The sequence below is a fragment of the Drosophila nasuta genome, chromosome 2L (genome assembly GCF_023558535.2).
Source record: "Drosophila nasuta strain 15112-1781.00 chromosome 2L, ASM2355853v1, whole genome shotgun sequence".
In the NCBI taxonomy this organism is placed as follows: Eukaryota; Metazoa; Arthropoda; class Insecta; order Diptera; family Drosophilidae; genus Drosophila; species Drosophila nasuta.
Genome location: NC_083455.1, coordinates 24,559,351 through 24,587,111, shown reverse-complemented (window position 1 = coordinate 24,587,111; position 27,761 = coordinate 24,559,351). Strand labels below are relative to the sequence as shown.

The 27,761-nt window shown below is 33.7% G+C and overlaps 1 protein-coding gene across 1 annotated transcript in view; it reads left to right on the top strand.

Moving 5' to 3' along the window:
- The window catches only part of LOC132798465 (semaphorin-1A), a 215,056-nt gene that overhangs the window by 5,092 nt on the left and 182,203 nt on the right, over positions 1–27,761 (top strand). The window contains 1 exon segment of the mRNA XM_060810331.1: positions 27,025–27,646. Coding sequence (XP_060666314.1) covers positions 27,397–27,646 — 250 coding nt within the window. The 5' untranslated portion in view covers positions 27,025–27,396.

Sequence of the window (27,761 nt, the reverse complement as noted above, 5' to 3'; positions counted from 1 at the left end):
TAGTCATTGATATATTTGACACTCTTTGGTATATTTGGAGTATACTGCTATATCAATATACCAAATGTAGCCTTTAGTATATTTTACACTCTATGGTATAATTTGAGTGTACTACTGTATCTAAATACCAAATGTAGCCTTTAGTATATTTTGCACTGTATGGTATATTTTGAGTGTACTACTATATCAATATACCAAATGTAGCCTTAGGTATATTTTTAACTCTATGGTATATTTTGAGTGTAATACTATACCAATATACCAAACGTATTCTTGGTATATTTTGCACTCTATGATATATGTGGAGTATACTAATATATCAATATACCAAATGCAGCATTTGGAATATATTTTAGTATTTTGCAGTATATTATTTCGGTATTTTTTAAAATTAATACCGCAGTGTTTTTATCCTTAGCTTTGTTACTTGTTTATTTTTAGTCAAGTACAGAGAGACCTTAGAAATATGAAGCAAATTTTAGATGATTTATTTTAAATTTTTTGAGAGTTTTCAATAACAAATACAAATGTTTTTTGCATTCCTTTTCCATTGTTGTTTTGCTCTGCCCTTACTATAAATATTTATTATAAATATTTCGAACTTTTCTCTCATTATTTGCAGTCATTAGTTTCGTTATTTTTATAATACAAGTAATTTCGCTTTATGAAGAGTTATATTTCTTGACTTTATTTCACTGCATTCTGAATCATAAACTTTACCAAATCAAGTAAAAATAAATATGTACTTAATTTCATGCTTTATTCAATTTGCATTTATATCTGACTTTAAATGATTCATTAAATGTATTTATGTATTCAACTGCCAAATGGATTGAGAATTAAGATTTCCAGTTTAATTTCCTGTTTAGCATTATTTACATTTTCATCCATTATCTTAAATGTGTGGTTGTCTCGTTCGTATTTTCGTTTCGTTTCGTTTCGTTTTTTTGATAATTGGCCAATAAATGTTGAATGGTGGCAAAACCCAATGTGCAACATTGTGTGGCAGGAGTCGGCGTGTTTCGCAGTCTAAGTGGCAACATGGCAACAGTAAAAGCAACGACTGTTTTTCGTCTCTTGCTGTCTGTCTCTGTCTCCGTCTCCGTCTCCAGCTGTGGAAGAAAAGTCTGGCCAAGTGCAAGTATCTAAGCTATGTATCTAAGTATAACCAAAGAAGCCCGTATGTTTTGTATTATGTTACACAAATATTTAAGCTGCCTTAAGTAGATACAGCGAAACGCGTTTAAGATATACAAATAGAGAGAGAGCGGAAGAGAAGGGGCAGGGGAAAAGCAAGGAAAAGCGCTACAACAAATGTAAGAAAAGTTACATTAAACTTGCGCCTCGTGTGCGGGTGCCCAGTAGGAGGCAAAAGTCGTGAAAGAAGTTATCACTACTCAAGATATATATGTATATGTGTATTATATGTGTATGTGTGTGTGTGTGCTGGTATGTACACATGCCTCAACATGCGACTCCCTGACTCCCCGACTCTCAATTCTCGAGTCGAGTCTTAGTTTTTATGTGCTATTTGTATAAGTTGTCTGCTGATGCTCTGTTTTTCTATTGATACGCATATCGTTTGCCATTTGCCAAGCTACTTCTTGCCCCCTTGCTGCCTGACCCCCACCCCACAATTCACTTCAATTCAATTTTGTACGATTTCATCTTGGCAAAAAGTCTTTTGGCCAAACGTTTGTTAGCCACTTGCAAGTAACACACACACACACAGAAAAAAGCGACACAAAGAGTTGAAAAAGAAATGTAGAGAGAGCCTGAGAGAGAGAGAGAGGGAGGGAGAAAGAGGGAGAGGGAGAGTAAAAGCTGCAGCCATGAGATACATTCTCAATGCTTATAAATTTCAATAAATTCATGAATTATTTTGCATGCTATTTAGAAGCTAAAGCATTTTAGGCCCGCTTTCCCAACTCGATGTTGTTGTCGTTGTTGTTGTTATTGTTGCTCTAATCCCCACTAATACGCAGCAGCACAGTTAGTATTATTTTCTTCTTTTTTTTTTGTGGACTTGTATCCCACAATTTATAGTCACAACAGAAGAAGGAATCGATTGCTTTTTAGCTCTTCCGACTCTGTTGCCTCGTGGGCGTTTTTAATCAAGATACACGACTTCTCCCCGTTCTGCTCTAAAATATTATTGTTATTTGTTTATGCACTGCCTGCAGTCAGCAGCAACAACATCAGGCAAAAGGCCAAAACAGATAGCCAAAGAGTCGAGTTGAGTACGTGTATCTTTTTTTTCATTTTGTATTTCTATTTCACTCGTAGGTAGCATTCGATTTATGTGCCTAGCAACATTTTTATTTCAATTACCCAAATGGGTGTGTCCAAGAGCATTATTGCACCGACTGCGAAACACAAATTGAGCTAGAACCAGAGCTAGAGATTGTGCCATCTCTAAACTTGGCAATCATTTTTATTTTGCACAGATTTATGTGCGAGTTATTGGCTTGATTCCCTGCTGATATATGATATTTGTCATATATCTACAGAAAAGTGTCTTTGCTTCTATATTCTATATTTTAATGCAAGTGGGCGAGAAAAGCTAAGAGCATTTAATAATATGCTGGTTGTAGAAAAGCTGATGGGAAAAATTGTGAGATAAATGTTGAAGTGTAGCAAGAAACCAAAAGATATTGAATATGCTGGCTATTTAAGTGTAGTTATGAGTAATGAAATCTTTCTGAATATAGAAATCGTTCTCTTAGAGTAATCTTTCTTTCATACAAATCTTTCTTTTAGAGTAATCTTTTATTTATGGATTTTTTTCTTTAACAGAAATGTTTCTTTTATAGAAATCTTTCTTTAACAGAAATCTTTCTTTTATAGAATTCTCTCATTTCTACGAATCTTTCTGAAGTAAGTTTTCAAATTCATATTTCCATTTGAAGTTTTCGCTGTTATAATAAAGTTTTTATCTTAATGTTTGTACACATATCAATCCCCATTTCTGTCAACTAAATGTTCTCTAGGACTAATATTTCTTTCATAGAAATCTCTTTTTAATACAAATCTTTCTTTTGGAGTAATCTTTCATATATAGAAATCTTTTCTTTATAGAAATTTCTTTTATATATACATTTTTCTTATAGAAAAATCTTTTATTTGTATAAATCTTTCTGAAATTCTCCAGTTCACATTTCCATTTGAAGTCTTTGCTTAATTTATAAGGCTCAATTTACATTTCTGTTTTTCAAATTAACTTGAATCTTTGATTCAATTATGTTCTAATAGAGTAGAATTCTTTAATAGAAATATTTCTTTTATAGAAATCATTCTTTTACAAATCTTACTTTTGCAGAAATCTTTCTGTAGTAAGTTTTCAAGTTCACCTGAAGTTGCTGCTGAATTTATAAAGTTCTTTCCCAAATGTTTCTACACACATAAATCTACACTTCAGCCAACTAAATGGTTTTTTGCCTATATAGGCAACCAAACCCAAATCCAGACACAATTTATTGGCTAAACTTAGGAGACCCAACACGATGATGTTGTTGTCGCTTTTGTTGTTGTTGTTGTGTGTGTGAGAGTGACAGGCGGCACCTTCATTAGTTTAATTATAATCATTTTTACTTGTCAGCGCAGCGCAGAAATGGCAAAAGTAAACAACAAAGGAGAACAAGCAATAAAGCCAAAGAAAATAAAAGAAAATGGCCAACGAACAGGCAACGATATTCAATAGGCCAAATGCCAATATTCATTCGTCTCATGCGGTGTTTGACCAAATTAAGTTGCAAGTGGCTGACTGCCCAAAAATGATTGATTTAATGAGGCTATCATTGACACTTTGCACGTGGAGCGTGCCACACCCAAAGCTTCAGAGATTAGACAGCGATTTAAGACCTTGAGACACATTTGGGGAAGAGTTCAAAGCACCAAAAAGCAGCGACATGTGATCAAATAACTGAAGTTCTTATTATATTAGTTACACAGTTTCATTAACTATTTATCAAAATGTACTAAAATGACCTTAAAACAATTTCTCGAATTGCATGTGGCAAACTTTACGCACACGAAACAACAATTTTTTGTTGTTAGTTCGTTTGCTGTTTGTTGTTGTTTCCTAGTTGTTTTTTCGGTGATCCAGTTTATTATGCCATAAACAATTAGGCGAAAAAGTTGACTATGTCCTTGCGTGGCCAGAAACCATTAAATAACACGCAAGTGACCCGCTTCGTGGCCCCAGCAGCAAGCAGCAAAACTAGGCAGCCAACAAACACCCCGAAAATGAGCCCCGAACAATGCGGCAAATACAAATTGTGAATGTCTATTAAAATTGGACAATAAACACTTTGGTGTCATGTGTTGTGCGGGTGGAAAATATATGCGGACATGTAGAAAACTAATTACTACACTAACTTTCGCTTTTAGGGATTGGTTTTTCAAATTTTGAGCACTTGAAACCGAATTTCCACTGAATTATACTCAAATGACACTTTTATCGCACTTTTATTTCAATTGAAGTGCAAAATACGCTTCATTTTTGTTTTCAGTATTTATAAAATACTAATACTTATATTTGGTTTTTTAATTTTTGGGCACTTGAAACGGAATTTCCATTAAATTATGCTCGCATAACTCTTATTGGACTTTAATTTCAATTGAAGTGCAAAATACAGTTTTATTTATATTCAGTATTTATAAAATACTAAAACTTATGTTTTGGTTTTTCAATTTTGGGCACTTGAAACGAATTTTCCACTGAATTATACTCAAATGACACTTTTATGGCACTAATTTCAATTGATGTGCAAAATACGGTTCTTATTTGTATTCAGTATTTATAAAATACTAATACTTGGGTTTGGTTTTTCAATTTTGAGCACTTGACACGGAATTTCCACTAAATTATCCCGAATGACACTTTTATCGCACTTTAATTTCAATTGATGTGCAAAATACTCTTCTTATTTGTTTTCAGTATTTATAAAATACTAATACTTATGTTTTGGTTTTTCAATTTTGAGCACTCGAAAAAGAACTCCCACACAATTATGCTCAAGTGACACTTTTAACGCACTTTAATTTCAATTGATGTTCAAAATACTCTTCTTATTTGATTCCAGTATTTAAAAAATACTAATACTTAGGTTTAATTTTTCAATTTTGAGCACCTGAACCGGAATTTCCACTAAATTATGCTCAAATGATACTTTTAAAACACTTAAATTTCAATTGATGTGCAAAATACTCTTCTTATTTGATTCCAGTATTTAAAAAATACTAATACTTCGGTTTGGTTTTTAATTTTTAGCACTTGAAATGACTTTCAACTAATTTAAAGTGACTCGAAATGATAAAGTGCACTTTTATCGCATAGCTCGCACACTTTAATCCCAATTGAATTGCCAAATACTGTTTTTATTTGCATTCAGTATTTATAAAATACTAATGCATGGGCTCTTATCGCTTTATTTGCACTGAAAACACATTTTACATGCTTGATGCGATTAAATTAAATACCAAAAAGTGTTGTTGTTAATATGCAAAAATGCAGCAACAAAATGGAAAAAAATAGAAATATGTTCATAACTCGCAAAAACCATAATTTATAATATCAATAAATGGTAGAAATATTCGCTGAATAAAAATAATACCAGCATAAAACAAATGGCATGAAAATTTGTGTAGAGCGCAGTAAAATAAAATTTGAAGAGCAGAAGTTGGAATTGAAGATACTCTGGAAGATTGCTAGAGAATATATGATAAAGAGTTTGGCATTTTAGAAGATATTTCGCAAACAATATTCTTACTTATTTTCCACAAATTTTAGTATTTTTTTTCGGATTTTTCCAACTCTGACTTTAAGTGCAATTTTATCATACCCCATTGAATATATTTAAAATATGTGCAGGGTGTTGAAATTGCAAACATTGAATTTTTAATTGCTGGAAATTTGTGTTCTTTGGTTTTTACGGTTTCGCATTCTACTATATATAATTGTTCATATGTATGTGAAAAGTATGTGCATATCTATGTAATTGTGGCACGTATTTATTGTATGCTTGTGTGTGGTTAGCGTTAAGCGTATTTGTGCATTTGCGTTTATTTATTTTCAAGCTTTTTATCGCACTTTTTTTCCACGTCCTGCCACAGCACAGGCATTCAAAATATTAACTGCTTTTCATCTCGGGCCTTGTTTTTCATCCTTCATCGTTTTTTCTATATTTTATTTTTTGCACTTGTATTTTTCTACGTGAAATTGCAGCATGCACAATTTATACGTGCACGAAATATTGTATGAAATCTAAATTGTTCGTGCTGAAATCATTCAGCATAACTGTACAAATATATATATATTTTATTATTGTATTTTTTCTATACGAGGGGGAAATATGAATTTTTCGCGGCTCAATGGAAAGCTGCATTTGAATGGCGTTAGTTTGCTTTTGTTGGCCAATTTGCTGCTGTGAATGCAGCGATGAAAATTGCATTAAATATAAATACGAACAAATTTTTGGTTTGAGGTTTTTATGCCCAGCACATTTTCTAATAGATAAGATATTTTGCGTTGCAAATTTATGATTAGAAATATGCGAATTGCGAACGCGAATTTCAGGCTGATTTTGCAACAAATTTCTTGCATTTGAATATTGATAAATAATTGAAATTGATTTACATTTAAAATTTTGCACACTTTTTGCAATCAGCAAAAATATATATAATATTTGCCAACAAATTGCTAATTTGTTGAGCTTAAATATTTGTACAATTTATGCAGCAAAAGAAAAATATTTTCCATGCATTTTTCGGGGGTGAATTGTTAATCATTTGAACCGTAAAATAAATAAAACAAACGATGTTAACAACAAAATCAAATTCCATTAGAGCATTCAAATAAAATTAAACAACATTACAAATGCATGGCAGAAATTTTGTAATTTGAAACCAGCTTCGTGGTTGATTTTGTTTCCACCTCCTCTTTTATTTTGTTATCCCTTTTTTTTGTGGCTCTCACTTATTCAGTTAGTTTTACCTGTAGCCTGTGGCGAATTGGAATGATTTTTCGGACAGCACTTGGGGCGTAACTGCAGGGGGCGTGGCCAAATGGCTTGATTATGTTCAGGCCGCTTTTATGTAATTTGTCATTTTAATTTACCGCCCAGTTTTTGTTGTTCATGTTTAATTAGCAACTCGATTTGCATAAATATTTAATGCTGTCGCTTTTAATACTCTTTTTGGATTTTACATATATTTTAGTTTATATTTATTTTGTGTTTTTTTTATATGTTTTTAAAAAATTAACAAATCAGCACTTTTAATGTACATACATAACTAAATTTTGTCTGGAAATTGTGTTTATAATCGTATTTTTCAATTCTTAGCACTGCTATTTCAAAGTTCACAGCTGTATTTATTATGTTTAAAAATGATTTTGTATAAATGAACAAAGCAGAGCATCAAACAGTCGACTGTTTTTATTTTTTGCTTCAACATGTAAGGACTACATTATTTAATAAATTTGTTAAATAGGTTTTACACAAGTTCTTTTATTAATTCTCATTTTTTTGTTGCTTTTCAAAATCGATGATGATTCGCATTTATTCGCTCTTTTTCAAGTGTTGTTTGCTGTGCAATTAACTTCACACGCGGCTTTGTGGATAGCACAATATGCAGAACACTTCCTGCAGCTGTTTTTTAAAAACTTTAACTATAATTTAATTAATATTTTAATTACACAGTCATGTGCACTCATGATTCCACCGATTTTAGTTTTAAGTGCAGCAATTTTAATTGGATTTTCAATATGCCACCAATTTTGTTTTTTCTCGTTGTTGATGGCATACATTTTGCTTTTTTTTCTGGATGATTAACAATTTCAGCTAGCATTGATTTATATTAATTTACGCATAATTACACAAAAAATGTTCCACAAAAAAAGTAAATATTTTCTTAGTGAAAGTTTTGCGTAATTTAATGAGTTTTTATTGCCCTGTAAAAATGATAGTTTTATTGCTCACATGGATCATTGCTCAAATCGAGTTTCAAGTTCAGTCGTTAGGGGAAAACTTTAGCAATTTATCCCTCTCGAAATGATCAACGGAAAATGTTGAATGGATACGGTTTGTAGAGTGCTCTCGAGACGAATTTGGCATTTTGCATTTTGCAAGAAGCATCATTAACGAACCGAAAAAAAAGCATTAAAGGGTGCAACCCCAAAAAAAAACTCTTAAAAAAAGTTTTTGTAATATCTGCATAGTGGTTTTTTGGTTGTTCAGCTCGTTGTAGTTGTTCCCGTTTTTTGTTGAACAACCCCCGAAAATGTGGAACGTCGACATTATTAATAAAGTGCACTCGTCGTCGTCGTCGATGATGAGGCAAGGAATGGAAATTGAGCACAGCGAACAGCGAACAGCGACAGCTGCCAAAAATGGATCAGTAAAAGAATTGCTTAGCATTTTTCAAGCCTTCAGGCGAATCCATTTAACCCTCGGGCACCCAAAGTAAAGGTTGTAATTGGAGCGTAATTGAGTTCGACGAGCATAAGCACAAATGTCAACTTGCAGCACAAATCGAATTTCAATTCGAATTCTAATTGAAAATGCAAATTTCACATCTTTTTCTAAGCGATCTGTTGTTGTCCTTGCTAATGGAGCTGCACATTAACACACTTAAATGCTAACAGATGTTGTCTTATGCAGAGCTTTTCTCTCTGTGAGAATGCAAACTGCTGCTAATAAAAATAAATTGCTTGGCCAATTTCTTAGACACACTTGTCAACTTATTTTGTGTGTGTGCTAATTTCATCCATAAGTCGCTTCAATTTGTCGATAGTAAAACTAGCAAAACTTTGCTATTTATTTATTGGAAACAAATAAATATGCAGCGTATATTTGTTACAAATATCATTCAATAAATTGTTTAGCTTTGCATTGTTTTCTTTGCAGCTTGCAAACTTATTGATGTGCAATATTTTGCTCTGTTTACTTAAGCAGCTCATGCTTGTATATACCCTGTATCAGTGCATATGGAGTGAGGGTATATTATTTCGAGTTGAGAGTCAAAGTTCACATGTTGCTTTAGCAACATTTAATGATTACTCATTTCTTCGTTTAAATATGCTTAACAAATTTATTTGTAAAGATTTATTTATCATTACTTTTAATTTTATGATATCCAATGTATCATTTGCCTTTCTTCTTGGATAGTTTTTCTGAAAGTTTACTCTTTCTGTTAAATAATATAATACAGATATTTGCGTATTGTTATTGAGGTAGTTTGTAAACAAAACAAGAAAGAAAGCTACTGTCGAGTGTGCTCGACAATGAGATACCTGCTACAGTGTGATATTATTCTTAAAATATATTAAATTTATATACTACTAGAATATACCTAAAGTTATATTTGGTATATTGATATAGAACTACATTCTAAATTTACATTTTCTGTTTTTACAATCTCAAAAGAACTCTTTATGAAGATTAAAACCAGTGCAGTATAATTCTTAAAATATACCAAATTTATATACCACTAGAATATACAGAAAGCTATATTTGGTATATTGATATAGAACTACATTCTAAATTCACATTTTCTGCTTTCACAATCTCAAAAAGATTTGTAAAGATTACTTTCTCATTATTGCCCGCAACACATTTTAAATAAAAATAAACCAGTGCAGTATTATTCTTAAAATATACCAAATGAATACAAATAGTATAAGAGACATCCTTAAAACTATATTTGGTATAATGACATAGAACTAAATTCTTTGAAAAGAAGTCTTTGTAAAAATTACTTTATCGTTTTGGTCATATTTTGTTATTCATTTAATTTATCATATTCATATTTTCATTCATAATTCAACGCCTCATATTAGCTCTTGAGTTCCTTGACATACTATTATAATAAAATCTTGATCTTAATGCATAAAATAATAATAAATGTAAAGTGTTGCTTAGTCAACTTTTTAGTTGAGCAAAAATTATGCAGATGTTGTCTGAAATCTTTGTGGCAACGTATGAACTCACTTCAACAACCCAAGGCAACTTCCTGTTTCGCATCTGTCTCTCTTTCCCTCCCCCTCTGTCTATCTCTCTCTTTGTCAGTCTGTCGCTTTCGCTCTTGTCAACTGCCAAGGCTTAAAGCCACTGCAGGCACTTGACACTCCCACGCAAACAGTTGGCTAAGAAGAACCATTGACTTTTTTTCTTGTTTGAAACGGATGGTGGAGAGAGGGAGAGGAGGAGAGGGGGGAAAGGGGAAACGAAGTGCATTTCGCCCGCATTAAATAACTCAAAATATATACAAAAGTCCGAGAAATTTTTGGACTTGCTTTTGCTTTTGCAGTGAGTGGAAGGAGTTTGAGTTTTTTAAGGGAAACTTTTCTTTTAAAAAGTTACGTACACTGGATGACACTTCTGTTTGCGGCCCTTTTCTTAGTATTTTGAGTTTTTTTCAGTTGTTTTTTTTTTGTGTGCCATGAATGAAGATGGTCGTCTTCGATGCTTTTGCAGATGTTGCAACGTCAAAAGTGCAATGCTGGCAGCGAGGGTGGCAACAACTGTGTGAAAACTTATTTAGTCTTTTTCGCATTTTCCTCTTGGACTGGACGCATGTGTCTTCGTTTTGTCTTATTTCAGTCCGACTTCGACTCCGACTCCGACTCCGAGTGGCAGCGGCTACTTGACAACTTTGAAATTTCAATTAAATTCATTTGAACTGCGGCCGGAGTTTGGTATCCCGTAATGAGCTCTGGATAGCAAACTGCTGTCAGCTGTGTGCTTTGTGTTGTGACTCTTGTGGTGGCAAACTGCAACTGCAACTGCAATTGCTACTTGCTGCTTCTACTTGCATTGACAACTCTGGCAGCGATACGAGTATCAGAGAGATCGCAGAGACTCTAAAGTCTGGCCGCAAAGTGTCCACTGCAAAATTTGTAAAACGGAAAATGTCTTCATCAATCAACTAGAAGAACTCCCACTGCCGACTGACGCAGTCACTCAACTCAACTGAACTCAACTCAATTCAATTCCAGAGAGCACTCGTTTGATGACCCCTTCCTCTCGGCAATGTTTTGTTGCTAAATTTCAATTACAACTGCAACTACTAAGTACATCAAGTCAACTTTTGCCCAGTCTCAAGTCACATTCACTGCATTTCTCCTACATCATCAGTCCTCAGTCAGTCATTCAGTCATTCAGTCAGCTCTCAGTTCTCAGTTCAGAGTCTGGTTCATTCATTTTGTGTGCTGTCAGTGAGAACTGCATGCCAAAAGTTGAACCCAAAAATTTTGCTCCATCAACATCAAGTTGGCTTCGGCGCCAGACAACATTTTGTTTAAGCTTTAGTTACAAATTTCGCAACATTCACATTTTGTTGCTTAATTGCCCCTCTATATGCTATATGTTATATGTTATGCAAGTGTGTGTGTGTGGAAATAGTTCTTTTGGCATGAGATTTGAAATGAAAGCAGCTTAAGGGTAAGGGTTTTGGGTATTTTAGAAGAACACAATGACAAGGCAGCGATATGAAGATAAATGTTTGCTATACAGTAAAGTTGTAGTGGAAAATATATAGCATCAGAAGCAGTAAAAGAGATCTGTGAATTTAGAAAATAAATGTAGATGTCACTTTCTGTAAATCTCTTTTCATACGAACAAACTATTATAGTTTGTTCATAACTCTTATTTTTCTGTATCTGTTTAAAACTTTGAATTTATTTGCTTTGATTTTGTATTACTTACACTTATTATTCTATAGATATATTAATCTGATTAAATAGAAAAATTCAAATTAATTCACTTATATTTTTATATTATTTTCCAAATAATATAAAATAGAATAATAAATGTATGAAAATTAGTAATTTAGAGAAAAAGCAATTTTTTGTATAAAAATTGGTATACTTTTTATAGAGTGAAAAAGTGGCATTAAATTTTAATAATATACAGTTTAATATTATCATTTATTTTTTAGTATTAATTATTTTTTAGTATTTATTTTTAGTATTATTTATTTTTTAGTATTTATGTTTTTATTATTTATTTTTTATTATTCATTTAGAATTATTATTTATTTATTTATATTTTTATTTATTACGTTTTTCTTTTAAGTTGTAAAATTTTAAATACTATCGTGAATAAAATATACTGAGTTTTGCTAATGCCTTACATTATTAACAATATTGTAATAAACCAGTAAAAAGTGCTGGAAGAAAAATCTTGATTAACTTTTGAGGGACCTTATAGAGTATATACTTCTTCAGCATTAACTTCCCCTCTCAATAAATTATGCAAAACATGTTTGGCTTTAAAATTATCATCATTTATAAAATATACTGAGTTTTGCGATAGATTTACAAGACAAAAGTGTAGGTAGCTAAATTGTCATTAGCTTTGGAAGCACTTTATAATGTAATAGCAAATCCTAATCTTAGTAAATTATGCAAAGCATATTTGACTTGCACAAATTACGGAACTTGAGCAATTATTTAATTTGCAATTCCATTTCGTGCATCGATTTCCAAATCGAAAACTGAACCAGAAATCAAGCTACTATATATATTCTCCATGATAGTTTGAATGTGGTTCGAAGTATCACTCCTCCCTTCTAATTTTCCTGCAGTCCACACTCTTTCCCCTTTTTCACTCCCTCCCCCCTCATTTATCTATACTCCAGCCTCCCCCACAGTTAGAGCTGCGCGCTCCTTACCAATTTTCAGTCGCAAACTGTCAAGCTGTGGTCAAGTGATGTGCCCCCAGTTGATGCTGCGTTGCACCGCATGGCGTCTCCCAGCCCGTAAATTGTCATCTGTGTGTGTGTGTGTGTGTGTGTTAGAGGGTGTGTGTTAGTGTGTGTGTGGCGTGCGTCATGTGATATGTGTGTGTGCCTCCATCTGTCTGTCAGTCTGGCCACAATTTCCGTTCCCCAGCGACATTTGCCTGTCATTGTTGGCTGCCTGGCTTGGTTTGCCTCTCTTGGTCTTGGTCTTGGGTTGGTCTGCTGCTTGCTGCTCTGCTGCTTAATTATTACAGCATAAATTATCTGAGCTCACTCAGCAGCAGCGTCGTGGGGCTGCATCTTGAGATGCGTTGGCGGCTTGCCGCTCTGCATGATTCACATTGATTCACTTAACGACTGACTCTCGATTTGCATACTAAGAGGCTTTTGTTGTTGTCCACTGCACCAGCCGCAGTCTCCTCCCCCTCCCCTCTCCTCAAACTCTGCTGATAAGCTGCCTCCTTCAGTTGAAAACCAGTTGGTTGCCCATCGTCATTGTTGACTGGATTTTGGGGATTGAGCTTCAAACCGAGTTCCATTTCACCATTGACGATGGCTGCACGACATTCAGATAACACACATAATACTTTGCTTTGTTACCCTGTAAAATTCGAGATAAGGGTATCATAAATAACTGAAAGCGAGCTTTAATTATTTCCCATTACAAGTTTTTGATTCTTATTTTCAATATGCTTTATTTTGGGATATTTCCAAGCCAAACTTCCTCACATTTTATTTGATTTCTTTAGCTGCATTGCAGCAGCTATTACAACTCGGCAATTATTTGTGTTTTATACTTGGGTTTTTTATTTCACTTGCTGGTTGTTTTTTTTAATGCCCAGTGGGCGGGTTTTTTCTCTTCTCTTCTCGTTTGTTCTCCTTTATTTTTATTGAACTCTTTGCAGTGGCACGTGATTTATTGATTTGCTCGCACTTTTGTTGCCTGCCAGAGAATCAATTTTTTATCGCTAATGGCAGCGGAGTTGAGTTAGGTTCGATTGGGGAAATGGATCAGACAGGGCGAAAGGTTCACGACGATGACGTTTAGAAGATGTTTCTCCGTACGTTCATTGATGAGTGTGTTAGCGACTCTGCTAGAAACATTTACCATTGACACGGCCTCAACTTGAGACTTGAGACTCTTTTTTTTTGAGTTATCTGCTGATGGATTTGCCGTGGGAATTTGTAATTTCGTATGCACATTGTGTTTGGTGGTGGTGGTGTCTCTTCTTCTTCTTTTTGGGTTACCCTTGGTATCCTAAGTAAATATGATGGGTAATTTCTTTTTAAAGGTTTTGCGTGAGCCATTAGCTAAATTGCAATACGTTAAATCAAATTAAATAGCTGCAGCAAATCCATTTCCAAATAACATTTCGAATAACATTTTATTTTTAATTTTCAAATATGCGAAATTGTTTTCACATTTATGTGACACTTTTTGTTTTCTCTTTACAGGTAAATATGCTGCTTTGATTATGGAAATAAGGAGTGCATATTTAATGTGGGAATTGTGCGTTGAGTGAGTCAATTTGAAAATGGATGCCAATTGAAAACCAGACATATTTATTTAGTGTGGTTAGTCAAGTTTTATATTTTATGTTCAATTCGACTTTGATTTTCAATATGCGTATCTGTTTTAGAATAGAATACATTTAATATTCAGTAAAATTTAGATTTTCAATATGCGAATCTTTTTCTAGAAAATCTCCCTGGACATTAGGGATGAATGTCTGCAGACAGACAGATGTTATCCCTTTCTTCCCACATTGATTATCATATATATATATATAACTAGACTGCTGATTGATTACACATGCGTACAATCTGTAAGTAGGTAAAAAACACATTCTAAAGAAATTCATGAAATTCACAACTGCGTGTGTGTTTGTGTATTGAAAATGATTTCGTGTGTGATTGGAGAGACTCAGAACTCAAGACTCAGGACTCAGCATGAAATAAGCAGCAAACCGAAAAACCGAAAACCAAAACCCAAGCATTCAAGAAATGACAACAGAAATGTTCCCTTCCTTCGTCTCTCGCACGCTCAGATTTTGCCAAGAAGACGAACGAACGAACGTAGGAAGAAAAAATAATCCCCTTGGCACGCGGCGGCGACACTTCCAAGAAGCAAAAATTTGCCAGGACAAGCTCAAAGGAGGAGGGAGGAAGGGAGGTGAAGTGGGGTTTGGGGCAAGGACACAAGACGCACGAATCTTGTGCATGTTATGGACATTTTTTTGCAGAGAGAAAGAGAGAAGGAAGAGGAAGGGTAGTAAAAGCGTACCGTTATACAAACATTACATAAAAATATTAAATTTATGATGCAATAAAAAAAGAGTGTTAAAAGGGAGACAGAGAGAGAGAGAAAGAGAGAGGGAGCGATGCCAGCATGCGTGTTGGAAGGGTACGTGACTTGAGCTTGGGTTTGAGTTTTCGGTTTTGGGTTTGAGTTTGAGTTTCCTGGGAGCTGGTTTCGGGATGTTCTTCTTTGGCTATGGGCCTGCTGGGAAAAGTGGAAACGAATTAAAGAAAACGCGCATAATGAAAATTGGACACAGAAAGCGTGCCGCAGTAAAGAGCAAACATTTCCATACATCAGACGGTACAAAAACGACCCTCAACGTATCGTATATATAAAGAATGATCTCGACTGACCGGTTCAACACCCTGCGTGTAAACGATCTTTCTTTCTTTCATAACAATATCGATGTCAAATGTTTTTAGCACGTCAATGATAATAAAAGGGGATGGCAGACTATACTTTTTCTAAGGGTTTTTGTGGGTAGCTTCTGGTCGGGGTTTTTCTCTAAGAGACACACGCGTTTCTCTCTCTCACGTACCACTCGAATATGTGTGTGTGTCTATCTGTGTGTGTGTCTGATGTGTCTGCTTTTAGGCAAAAACTGTCACACGCCGTCGGCTTACTTTGACTTTTGACAGCCCCGAAAAGTTGTGCAAATTCATGTTCCACCATTTGCTTCTGTATCCGTCTCAGTCAGAATTATATATATGGATATGAGAGCACGTGCCAGACACAACTGCAAAAGCGTCATCAATTTGATTGGTTTGCAAAAATTTTTCATTATTCTCTCTAATACCATATAATCAAATTCAGTGAGCTAAGAGCACACGAAAAAGGGGCGAAAAACAATTGACTTTTGGTTATTTCTTGTCATTTAGTTAAAGGGGAAAAAACTGACATAAATACAATAGAAATTGCGATATCGAAATTAAAGATTGTTGCTAATATTACATATTGTGCTGAATCTATCAATATTATAGCGTGAAAGTAGAACAGAGTTACAAATAGAATTAATAACAGAAATAAATGGTTTGATTGACAAGAAGAATGCTCTATTGTTTAGTTTTGATTAGAGTGTCAAACTTTAACGCAGTGTGTGCGAAATAGATTGGCAAAGTATTTTTAGAATAATATAATATAAAAATAAATTTGAGCAAAGTAGTTTGACTAATCTTTATTGAAAGAAGTGTAAATTATAGATTGAAGTTAGTAGAAAGAATTGTTTCGAATCTGTCAATGTTATAATACAACTAGAAGACCAGAATTACTTATAGAGTTAAGAGAAGAAATAAATATATTGATTTATAATGCGAAAATAGAGCCTAACTACAAATAGAATTAAGAAAAGAAATTAATATATTAATTCTATGCGAAACAAAAGGAACTAAATCTTTAGACTATATTATCAAACTTAGAGGTTAAAGTGGCAAATTATTTTTAGACTAATATAAAAAACAAATACGCACTTAGTACAAAATAGTTCGTCTAATCTTTAAAGAACTAAAGAAGATTTTTATTTTCTCTTCAACTACTTGAAAAATTGTGCTAAGCAAACTGATTAAATTGAATTCAGATTTTAGCGAACCAAAAATTTCTTTTATATTCTCTAAAAGAAGCTGATTAAATTGAATTCGAACTTAATCTTTTCACAATTCGCCGCCGCTTCATTAAATTTAATTATTGTGTAAACTTTGCTCTCTCCCTTCCTGCAAAATGAACAACAATAGTTTGTGAGATTTCTGTTTGTTTGTCTATCTTAAAGTCGCCTTTGTTACTTTAATAATAATGTCGATAGTGCGCCTCAGACCCCAAACACTAAAAGTTTTCGACACTCGAGAAAGATGCATAAATTTTTGGGGGGCCTCCCCACCAAAAATTTAATTTGCATGGATTATATAAAGCGCTATTATGCAATCACGGACATGTGTTATGGCTCTCTGTCCTGTTGTCCTGTGTGGTCCTGTGATGTCCTGCGTCGGTTGTTGCGACCCCTTCGTTATCGCGCTGTGGCGGTAAGTAAATAATCGTAAACACGCGACGTTGCAACAACAACATTCGCATTCAAAATCTCGTAAATCAATTTTTATACATTCTAATTATGTGATTAAGTGATTTATGACCTTTTTGTGTTGTTGACTGCGCGCCACCCGGTGGCAAGCGTAGAGCGAGACAGAAAGAGAGAGAGAGAGAGCGCACACCTTGCCCCTCGCTATGTATTTTGCGTGCCACACATTTTATGGTCAGCGTAGCGAATGTGTCTCGCTCTCCCCACATCACATAGAGAGGGAGATTCTCTAGCTCTCATCTCCCCTCGTTCTCTCATCTCTCGTCTTCTCAGTTTGGGATTGTTGACCCAGCTCAGACAGCGACAAAAAAACATTGATATTGCTCTACATTTTGCTTCGTATTTCATATTGTTGTTTGTTGTTTGCACTCGACGCAAACAAACAATTTTTATGGTCGCAGTAAAACGCACAGAGATGTGTCCCTGACATTTATGATGTGACAATGTTACCCAAAACTCTAACTCAAACTCAAACTCAAACTACCCTAAGCATATTCTAGTTTCTCAATTTCTGAAAGTCACACGTCGCCTTCGTCTTCTCTTCACTCACAGAAAATTGTTTGCTCTTTGGTTACTTTTATGCGGCTCGTTTAGTTTGTTTGTTCGAATTTTTGTGGCTCTTCTCCAGAGACGTTGCTACACTTTGAAATATGATTTGGTTCGATTTAATTGATGGCTTGATTGATGCATTATACTATCTGAAGTATCCATTTCCCGCTGATTTATTGCCACAAAACGGAATTAGTACGCGTGTGGCATTTTTAAGTGCTACTTGAGAGAGAACTTGGGAGGTTAAGTGCTCACTAATTTGTGAATATGTTTGACTGTTGAGCAGCCAATTGACTGCCTAAACCTGCCCACTCTCAGGTTCTCTTTCTTCTCTTGAGACTCTCATTAATAACATCTCTCTGCTGTAAATTCATATCGCGTTTTCCCCGGAAAGGTTTCATTGATTGATCGTTTGCTGGCCAGCAGACGCTTTGTAAATGTCAACTTTGTTTAATGATACTCATAACATTTATGTGTATTGATAAATATACGATTAAAGCAGCCAGATAAAAGCTTGAATGAATTGCTCGAGTCTCTTACAACTATTTGAGATTCAACACAATTAAAAGTTTGTATTTTTTAAGTGTTTTTTTCCCGTTGTTTCGGGTTCGGGGTTTTGCTCTGGCTTTAGATCCACATAATTTATGTGTTTTTTAATGCAAGCCAAACAAAGTCAAATGTCCGTCAGCATTGTGACACGCTTAGAGAGAAAAAGACAGAGAGAGAGAGAGAAAGTGAGAAAAAGAAACGACGACGAACATACGCAAATTTAAAGGATTATCAAATGCAAAAGAGCCCTCGAGGTCGCGTTTGCCGCTGAGAGGGTTTCTTGAATCCCATAAATCATGGAATCAAAATGCCACGTCGGACTAAGCGTTAAGCTCTTTGGATGAGGCATAACACGTAGTAAATATGCAGAAAAGGGCGACAAAATGAAATGCAGACCATGGAGCGGGGATGCGGGGAGCTGGGAGCGGGGAGTGAGGCAACAAAAATCTGATGATGCGCAGACGTGGCACAAACATATGCCCAGGCGACATTAGAATTACAAATTTCTAATATGGAAAATGCTCAAAGAAAACAAACATTTATAATTGGCAAAAACTTCAGCTCAAGAATTTGATATTTGATATTTTAAAAAGGTGCTTTTGTAGATGAATTTTATTATAAAAAATTCAATTCAATTTCAGTTTGAAATCAATATTTACTTGGGGTTAGACAATTTTTCAATTTTCTTCTTCAAAATAGAAAATATAACACATGTTATATAACTAAAGATGCTTTTATTGATTGCAGCTGAACATTTTATTTGCTTGCAGTTTTCAAGACATATTTAAATATAAAACTGATTTAAATTTACTTCATGAAATATTCAGTATATGAATGAGATATTTAGTATATGGAAGAGATATTTAGTATATTTAAATGAAAGATTCAGTATGTGAATGAAATACTCAGTATATAAATGAAATATTTAATATATGAAGGAAGTATTCAGCATATATATGGACTATTTAGTATATGGACGAAATGTTTAGTATATTTAAATGAAATATTCAGTATATAAATGAAATATTTAGTATATTAAGGAAATATTCAGCTTGTGAAAGAAATACTCAGTATATAAATGAAATATTTAGTATATGGACGAAATGTTTTGTATATTTAAATGCAATATTTAGCATGTGAATGAAATACTTAGTATATAAATGAAATATTTGGTATATGAAGGAAGTATTCAGCATATGAATGAAATATTTAGTGTATGGATGAAATGTTTAGTATATTTAAATGAAATATTCAGTATGTGAATGAAATATTCAGTATATAAATGAAATACTCAGTATATAAATGAAATATTCAGCATATGAATGAAATATTCAGTGTATTAAAATCAATTGTATTTGTAGCAATCGTTAAAATATTACTATTAGATCACTTTGGTGAATTCAATTTAATTTGGTTGCAAAATCAATATTTAAAATGAATGAAATATTAAGTATACGAATGTGTTTGCAACAAATAAAAATGATTTTAAATTACTAGACATTATATTAAAATCATATTAAAATAAATTTGTTGCAAACTTTAAAACATTGATGGGGAATTCAAATTGCTTTGGCTGGGCTCTAAAGTTAATATTTGCAATGAGCTAGAGAGAATTTCTAATTTTGGGTATTTAAATAGAATGCATTTTGTTTAAGTAATATACAAAAATGAAATCTGCTTTTGTTGTTATTAAATATTTAATGTGATGCTGAATTAAATTCAATTTGAATTTAAAATCAATCTATTCTTTATTTTCAATAAATATTCCCACAGCCTGAAATTAATACTACAAATATATTATTTTGTGCCTGAGCTCACATATATTTTCTTAGCTAAACACAGGCAATTTTCCTTTATTTTTATGTTGGCATTTTCTTGTGGGTTCATTGGCCGCATTAATAAACTGCTGCTTGATGGCAAATTTCATGCTTTCCTTAGAGCCTTTTTTATGATATGAGAAAATGAATGTACTGTTGTGCAGCAAAGAAAAGAAGAAAGAAGAAGAAGCATTTATCCACTTGGCTAATTTATCTTGAATACTTTTCAACTCTCAATTTGCTTGCTTTCAGCCAAGCGAAGGCTTAAGATTTAAACCTGACTAACGTTCGGGGATTTACATATTTCTTATGCCATGTCACGTTCACGCCGCAGCGCAGTCCTCGAGCAGTCCCTCTTTCCCCCCCCCCTTTCGTCTCATCCCTTTGATATCCTTTCTCTCAACTGCTTTTGCGCAGAAGTTGAGAGTAAAAGTTTTGCCTCAATGTTGTTCTTGTTGTTGTTGTGACTTATTTTTAGTAAATAATAGTTAGTTAGTTGAGGTTTTATTTATTTTTATTTGCCTAGCTCCGTTTTGCTGTTTTCCTTCATAATTATTATTCCTGCGGTGGCAAATGGCAGCTGCTGCCTGCCTTGGCTAATGCTTCCTGCAACAAGGAAGAATCAGCAGCGAGAGAGAGAGAGACAGAGAGATTGGTCTTTTCTTTGCTTTCGCCATTTTGTTTGGCCTGGATTAGCATAATGCTATTTATTGTTGTGCTTTCGTTGTCATTGCCATTGCTGTTCGCTGTTGTTGTTGCTGGTTTTCAGTTAATGTTGTTCCCAGCTACTTGTATTTCTTTTCTTTTGTGGTTATGTAAATAAATTCTCAACTTCCGCATTGCAACTGCTGCCAACTGGCAACTGTTCTTTCTTCACTCTAGAATATGCATTTGCTTGTTAGGCTTTCTCTCAACTCACTCTCTCTCTCAATGTTATGACAAAGTTTGTTGCTGATTCTCAATTCATTAATAATTCCGCCACAGCGCAACTGGCAACAGAGCTCAAATTTCCAATTTACACTTTATGAACATGCAAATTGAAGACCAACCCACCAACAACTACAATTTTCCCTTCTCCGCATAAAGAAGTTCTTCTTCAAGTAGTTGCAGTTGCAATACTGCAAAATACAAACTCGAATCGAGCTGCATAAACAAAATTGGATTGAAGTACTTCAGTTAAGTGGGCGAGAATCTGCAGCAAATGGCTATAACCCCAGTTACCATGGCCAACAACAGCAGCAGCTAGAAAAGCAGCATTTGCAATTGGTTTACCAACACAATAGAAAACTGCTTACGCTTTTTTTTCGTCCTCTCTCTCTCCTCTCTCCTACACAACTTGAACTCCCACTCTTTGCTACATTGATGCCCTTAGTTTTTAGCTGGAAATGCGCAAAAAAAAACTGCAGAAATACGTAAAGTGAACATGATTAGAAAGTTGTCTTTTGGGGAGTCGGAGAACAGAGAAACACTCTGCAAAGGAATATAATTTTAAAAATATGTTAACTTATTGAAATATTATTTATTTGACTCTACTAATTTAGAAAAATTTTTATTTACTGAAATATTGTTTATTTTATATTTATCTATGGCTTTTGCTTTTAAGGAATCAGTGATTTGAGATCGTGAAAAGAGGGAATAAAAGACATATATAAGCTAATAATACAAATAAACTGAGAAAGAAGAAATGCATTGGCCAATATAATATAAACATTTTGAAAGTTATTTAACAAGTCAAAAAATGTTACGTATTCTCTTACATTATTATTTAAAAGTGATTAAAGAAATAAAATATATTTAATATTAAATTCTAATAAAATCTATGCAAATATTTGCTTTAAAAAAGTTTACAAATATGAGTTTAGATGAAGAAAATTAACGCAAATATTTGATGTATTTTTAAATGCACATCTTTAAGAATATTCTCATGAATTAGACTGCTAATTGTGAAACATTTGTCAATTGATTTGTTTCGCAGTTCACTTTAAATAAGGACAGATCTAAGTCATAAAAACTGTCAGCAAATATTTTATAATAACAAGAGATTTTTAATAATTCCTATACTTATAAAAGCAAAGCAAATACATAGCTTCTTCCATTGGTATCTCAAAAATAGCAGAGTATTTCAAGTATTTATTGTGAACTTTATATTCAGTAGAATAAAATATCATAGAAGTACAATCTTCCCTTAGTGCTCTTCAGATAACTATCATGAACTAGCTTTGCTCAAATTACTTATAGCCTTAAGCCTTTAAGCATCATTGATGATAGTCATAACTTTCCGTAATTGCTCATAAATTGTGAATAATTTGCGTATCTTTGAGTGCAATGAAGACATATAGACTTATCAGTTATTGTTTTCATTTTTATTTTTAATTGTAGGGAGCTTCAATCAGCGCAAGTTGTGTGAGTAACGTTCAGAGATAATTCGTTGAAATGTGCAGAAAACTTTGAAGATGTGAATGAATGAATGAATGAATATATATGTGAGTGTTAGATACGAAATGTGCAGGCTGCAAGTCATTTATTTCCATTTGGAAGCCGAAGAGTTCAGAGTTTACTTTATTTATGACATAAATTCCAATTAAGTGGCTGCAGTTCATATGAAATGATGTTTTGATAAAACCACATAACTCATTGTTAACCCTTAGGCAGCCAAGCGTATCAAGGGGGGCCCACCCACACAAACACACATAGAAAGAAATATATATACAGGTTACATGTTAAATTGTCATAAGCCTTAAAAATTCCATTATGATTATTTACTCAAGTACCAGCGGCCCCTTTTTCTCAGCCTTACCTAGCCGAAAAAGCAAGGCAAAAAAAAAAATTTGTGGAGAGAGACATAAAACACAAACACAAAGAAAGATAAGGAAACAACGTTTTCTAAACGAATAAATCTGTTTGTCCTGGTGCCAGGATCTCGCACAAACACACAAACACACACACATATGAAGCTTACAAAAATTGTAAAATATTTTTACACACACACAGAGAGAGAAAGAGAAATAAAGCTAATAAATGAGAAGTTTACGCGACGGCCCAGGCAACAAATCCCATTTACAAGGATATACAGAGATAGAGGGAGACAGCGAGAGAGAGGCGCTCCTTGTCGTCGCTTGACTGCAGCCCCAAACTTGAGAACAAAGCGAGAGAGAGAGAGAGGGGCGAAAAAATCGCTGCAGGATATGCAGACAAGACAAACAAGTCACGAAACACTGAGAAACGACGAAGACAAAACAAGACAACAAAAAAAATAAAACAAGAGACTGCGACAGAGAGAGAGATAGAGGGAACAACAACAAGTTAAAGCCGCAAAGATTTGCAACATAAATATTTTTGTAGACAGACAGAAGAGGGGGGCAAAATGCAAACGATATAAACATGCTTGTATTTATATATGGAAATGCGGCATTTATTTGTGTATTAAGAGTTGATTTCTGCACGTAGAAAGAGACAGAGAGACAGAGAGAAGAGTAGCCGAAACAAGGCAAAAGCGCCGCAGCGGCCATTTTGTAAACTGCAACAAAATGGCGGCCGCAAAACAAATGGCGCCGCTGATGATGAGTGTTAACAGTGGTGAAATCACAAAATTGCCATCAACCGAACTGAAGTTTTTCACAGTTTTCCACAGTTTTCAGCTGTTTTTCATTATTTTTGAGTAATATGCTGCAATGCATCAGGCTCAGACTGTGAGACAGAAGCTCGAGCCATTGTTATTGTTGTTGTTTCCCGCAATGAGCTGAGCCTCAGCAATGTGTAGGTGTGTGTGTGTGTGCTTGCCACACTTGACATATTCCTGCTGCATTTATTTTGGGTTACCATTTGCACAGCACCCGGGACTAAGTCCACAAACACACAAACACAAGCACACAAACAAACACAGATAGAAAATGCTGCTGACCAAAAAGAACCGCAGACTGCAACGAGTGCAATTGTTAACAGAGGGGGGAGAGGGGAGAGGGGGGACTGCTGTCTGCTTGTTTGTTGTTGCTTTATTTGCAGGCAGCATTTTAAATGCCTGGCTCGCCGTTTTAATGCCATCTCTGAAATGTTTGCTATGCTTTCGCAATTTCAACTGCATTTCTGCATTTCTCTTTCGCTTTTTTTTTGTTTTATTTTGTGCTGTGCAGAGAGAAACACTCAATGCATAATCTTATAATACGAGCATGTAATAAAAATATGCACATACATATATATATTTTAATTTTGCACAAAAAACTTTAAGATTTGATGTTTAATTTTGTGCATTTTTTGATTGTACATTTATGCATTCATTTAAATGCAAGTTAAAAGTTGAAAGTTATTCATAAAGTAGAAGATTGCGATGAGATAAAAATTTTAAAAGTTATTGAAGAAATAATTGTGTGAATTGATAATCTGGTATATTCATTACTTTATGTTGTATTTTAAATTAAATAGTATTTCGATATACCAATCTGGTATATTGTGTACTGTGTGGTATATTCCAAATGCAGCAGTATACCGATATACCCATCTGGTATATTACGTACTCTTCGGTATATTCCAAATTTAGTATATCGATATACCAATTTGGTATATTTTGTACTCTATGGTATATTCTAAATGACATAGTATATCGATATACCAATCTGGTATATTGTGTACTATATGGTATATTCCAAATGTAGCAGTATATCGATATACCAATATGGTATATTACGTACTCTTTGGTATATTCCAAATTTAGTATATCGATATACCAATTTGGTATATTTTGTACTCTATGGTATATTCTAAATGCAAAAGTATATCGATATACCAATTATAGCATCCGATATAAAAAATTTGAAGTATTTTTAGTATATTAATTTGGTATATTTTAAGAATAATACCGCATTGTTTTGCTTTTATTGAAAGTGTGCAGCGGGTATTTCACAGTCGAGTAATCTTACCTGTAACTTTCTTTTTTAATTCTGAATTTTAGTAATTTGATTACAACATTTAAATCAAGAGTTTGCTTAATTCTTTTTTGTATTGATTTAGATGGAATGTAAAATGCAGAAACTTTCACATTCTTTGTAATTGTCAATTGTTGCATTTTATATTTGCATTGATTTAAATACATTGTAAAATGTAAAAACTTCAAGATTCTATGTGTAATATTTTTGTGCACATTTTTGCATTTACATTTCGATTGTTTACTATTTTTTGTTGTATTGATTTAAATGCGCTGCATAATGTATGTACAGTTATTGGGATTTTGTGTGCCTGAAACTCTTTTTTAATTAACTTTATTGCATTGCGCATTATGCCAATGTGTCTGGCATAAATTTTGTGCTCGATTTAATGTGGCAACCAATCGGCTTATTGTGCAATCATGTGTGTGCACACACACACTACCACACACACACACAAACACACACTCGTTGGGGCATTTAGAATGCCTCACAAATGTCTGCCATGCAGATAAGTTGTCGACCTTAGCCCACAAATTGTGTGGGGGGAAATGAGATTGGGGAGGGGGGTTTGTGAAGTAGAGAGAAAATTGTTTAAAAAAATGTATAAAAAAAGCAGAAGGAAAGCAAAGCAGAGTAAAGAAAGCAAGCCAAGCAAAGCGAACAAAGCGAGCGAATGAGGCAAAGTGAGAACAAATTGTAAGGAAAAAAAAGCAACTGGCAAAAAAAGCAGAGAAAAATAAAAAAAGGTGCCAAGTAGCGTGCACAGTTAATGAGTTTTTCAACATTCTCCCACCCCAAAGCGAATTAAAATGTGGCACGAAATGAAGAAATGTGGCACATACATTGCAAAAAGAAAGAGTGTGGGGGAGGAAGAGGGGGAGGGGAAAGGTGGTGCAACAGTTTGGGGTCTGTGGCATAGGAAAACGGGGTTATGCTGTGGCGGTGGCGGTGGCGGTGGCGGTGTCATAAATCTGTGCAGCAGGGCACAAAAGTGCAGCGCAATTTGTTTTCAACTCAACTGTAAGTGTGTGCGTGTGTATGTTTGTCTCTGTGTGTGTGTGTGTGTGTCTGAGGCAGGTGCGTTCTAATTATGATGTCAACAATGCGAGTAGGCGTAAGAAGAGAGATAGACAGAGAGGGGGAGACGAGGAGAAAGCCAAGTGGAACAGCAAGTGTTAAAGTAGAGTGTCCACTTGACTCACCACTTGCCGTGTGTTTGCCGCATTCATTTCTGGCTTGTTTTTGTTGCATTGTTAGTTTAGTGCAAAGTGCCTGAAAGTAGGCACGCTGAATTTAACATGCAACAACATCAACATCAGCCAAAGAATCGCATTTTTAACCAGCTTCAAGTGGAGAGACTTCAATTTAATGCACAATCAAAAAACTAGTAATTCAACTGTATTTCTAAATGATTTTTAAGCGGAGTACTTCTCTCTTATTAAACAATCGATTTAATAAAATATATGACTGCTAGTAAATATCTTTCTAATAGAAGTACTCTTGAAAAAATCAATTCTTTATGTTCAAGGAAGAGTTCAATTTAATTATCATTAAAATATTCATCCAATACTTTCTAAAATTTGTAGACTTTTTGGAGATTTTGATTTGAAGACTTTTTTCTACCATAATTTATAATAAATATTTTAGAGGGTTTATAAAAATATTAAACTATTTGTAAATTATAGAAAGTATTTTATGATTTTACATTTATGAAATATGGTATGAGTAGAATTTAATTTAATTTAATTCACATTGAAAACCTAACAAAGCTAAAATCGAGTATGCTCGACTTCGCTCTTAAAAATATACTAAATTAATATACTACAAAACACTAAATTATACCAAAAGCAATAATTGGGCAGCGGGTATAAAATACTACTGTTAAATAATTCTTAACCACATCTTATTTTTAAGATAACCGCTTATTTTTCTACAAATTTTTAGTATAAAAAGATGCGAACTTTTTTAAGTAGTAAATATCAAAATTATTCATATAAGTATTTTTTCTGGATCATAATTTATTAAATAATCTTTAAAATATATCCGGAACTAATTTCCCCTTCTTTCTTTCTCTCTTTTCAGTAATGACTTAAAACTCCCGCAGTCAGTTGTTTAAAAGTTATACACAATAATTCAAAAAAGTAAAGTAAACAAAAAAGTAAAAAAACGGCGCTCAGTTTTTATCAACTTTGTTAAAAGGAAATAAATTGTTAAATAAGAAACGGATAACAACAAAATAATAACAAAAAAATTAAAATAAATACTTAATATTTGACACAAATGAATAGCATTTAAATAGTAAGTAAATAAGAGGCAGTAAATAAATTAAATATAATCCCTACGTTACACAAACACACAAGCAAACAAACAGAAACAGAAGCAAACAAAACAAAAACCGCAACAACAAAATATTTATAGCAAGGAAATTAAGTAAAAATTTATGCAAAAATAGAAATGTTTCATTTCCACAACTCGGTAAATAAAAGCAAGCAAAATAACAACAGTAACCACAACAACAAAATAAATAATAATAACAATAATAACAACAACAAATATATAAGCCACAAAATGCATCTGCAAAGTGCAAAAACACTGAGCCAAAGTTTCGGATGGATGCAAGTCTTCCTACTACTGACACTCTTCGTGATTGGTAATCAAAGTGCCTGGCAGGAGAATATACGACCAAAACTCTATGTGGAATTAGGTAAGTTACACTCAAAATTATGATATGGTATGCAGTAATAAATTCCAAGCTCGACTAATGGAAATGCCAATCTAAATTATGACTAATCAAGCAGAGCCAAAAAAATAGCGAAATC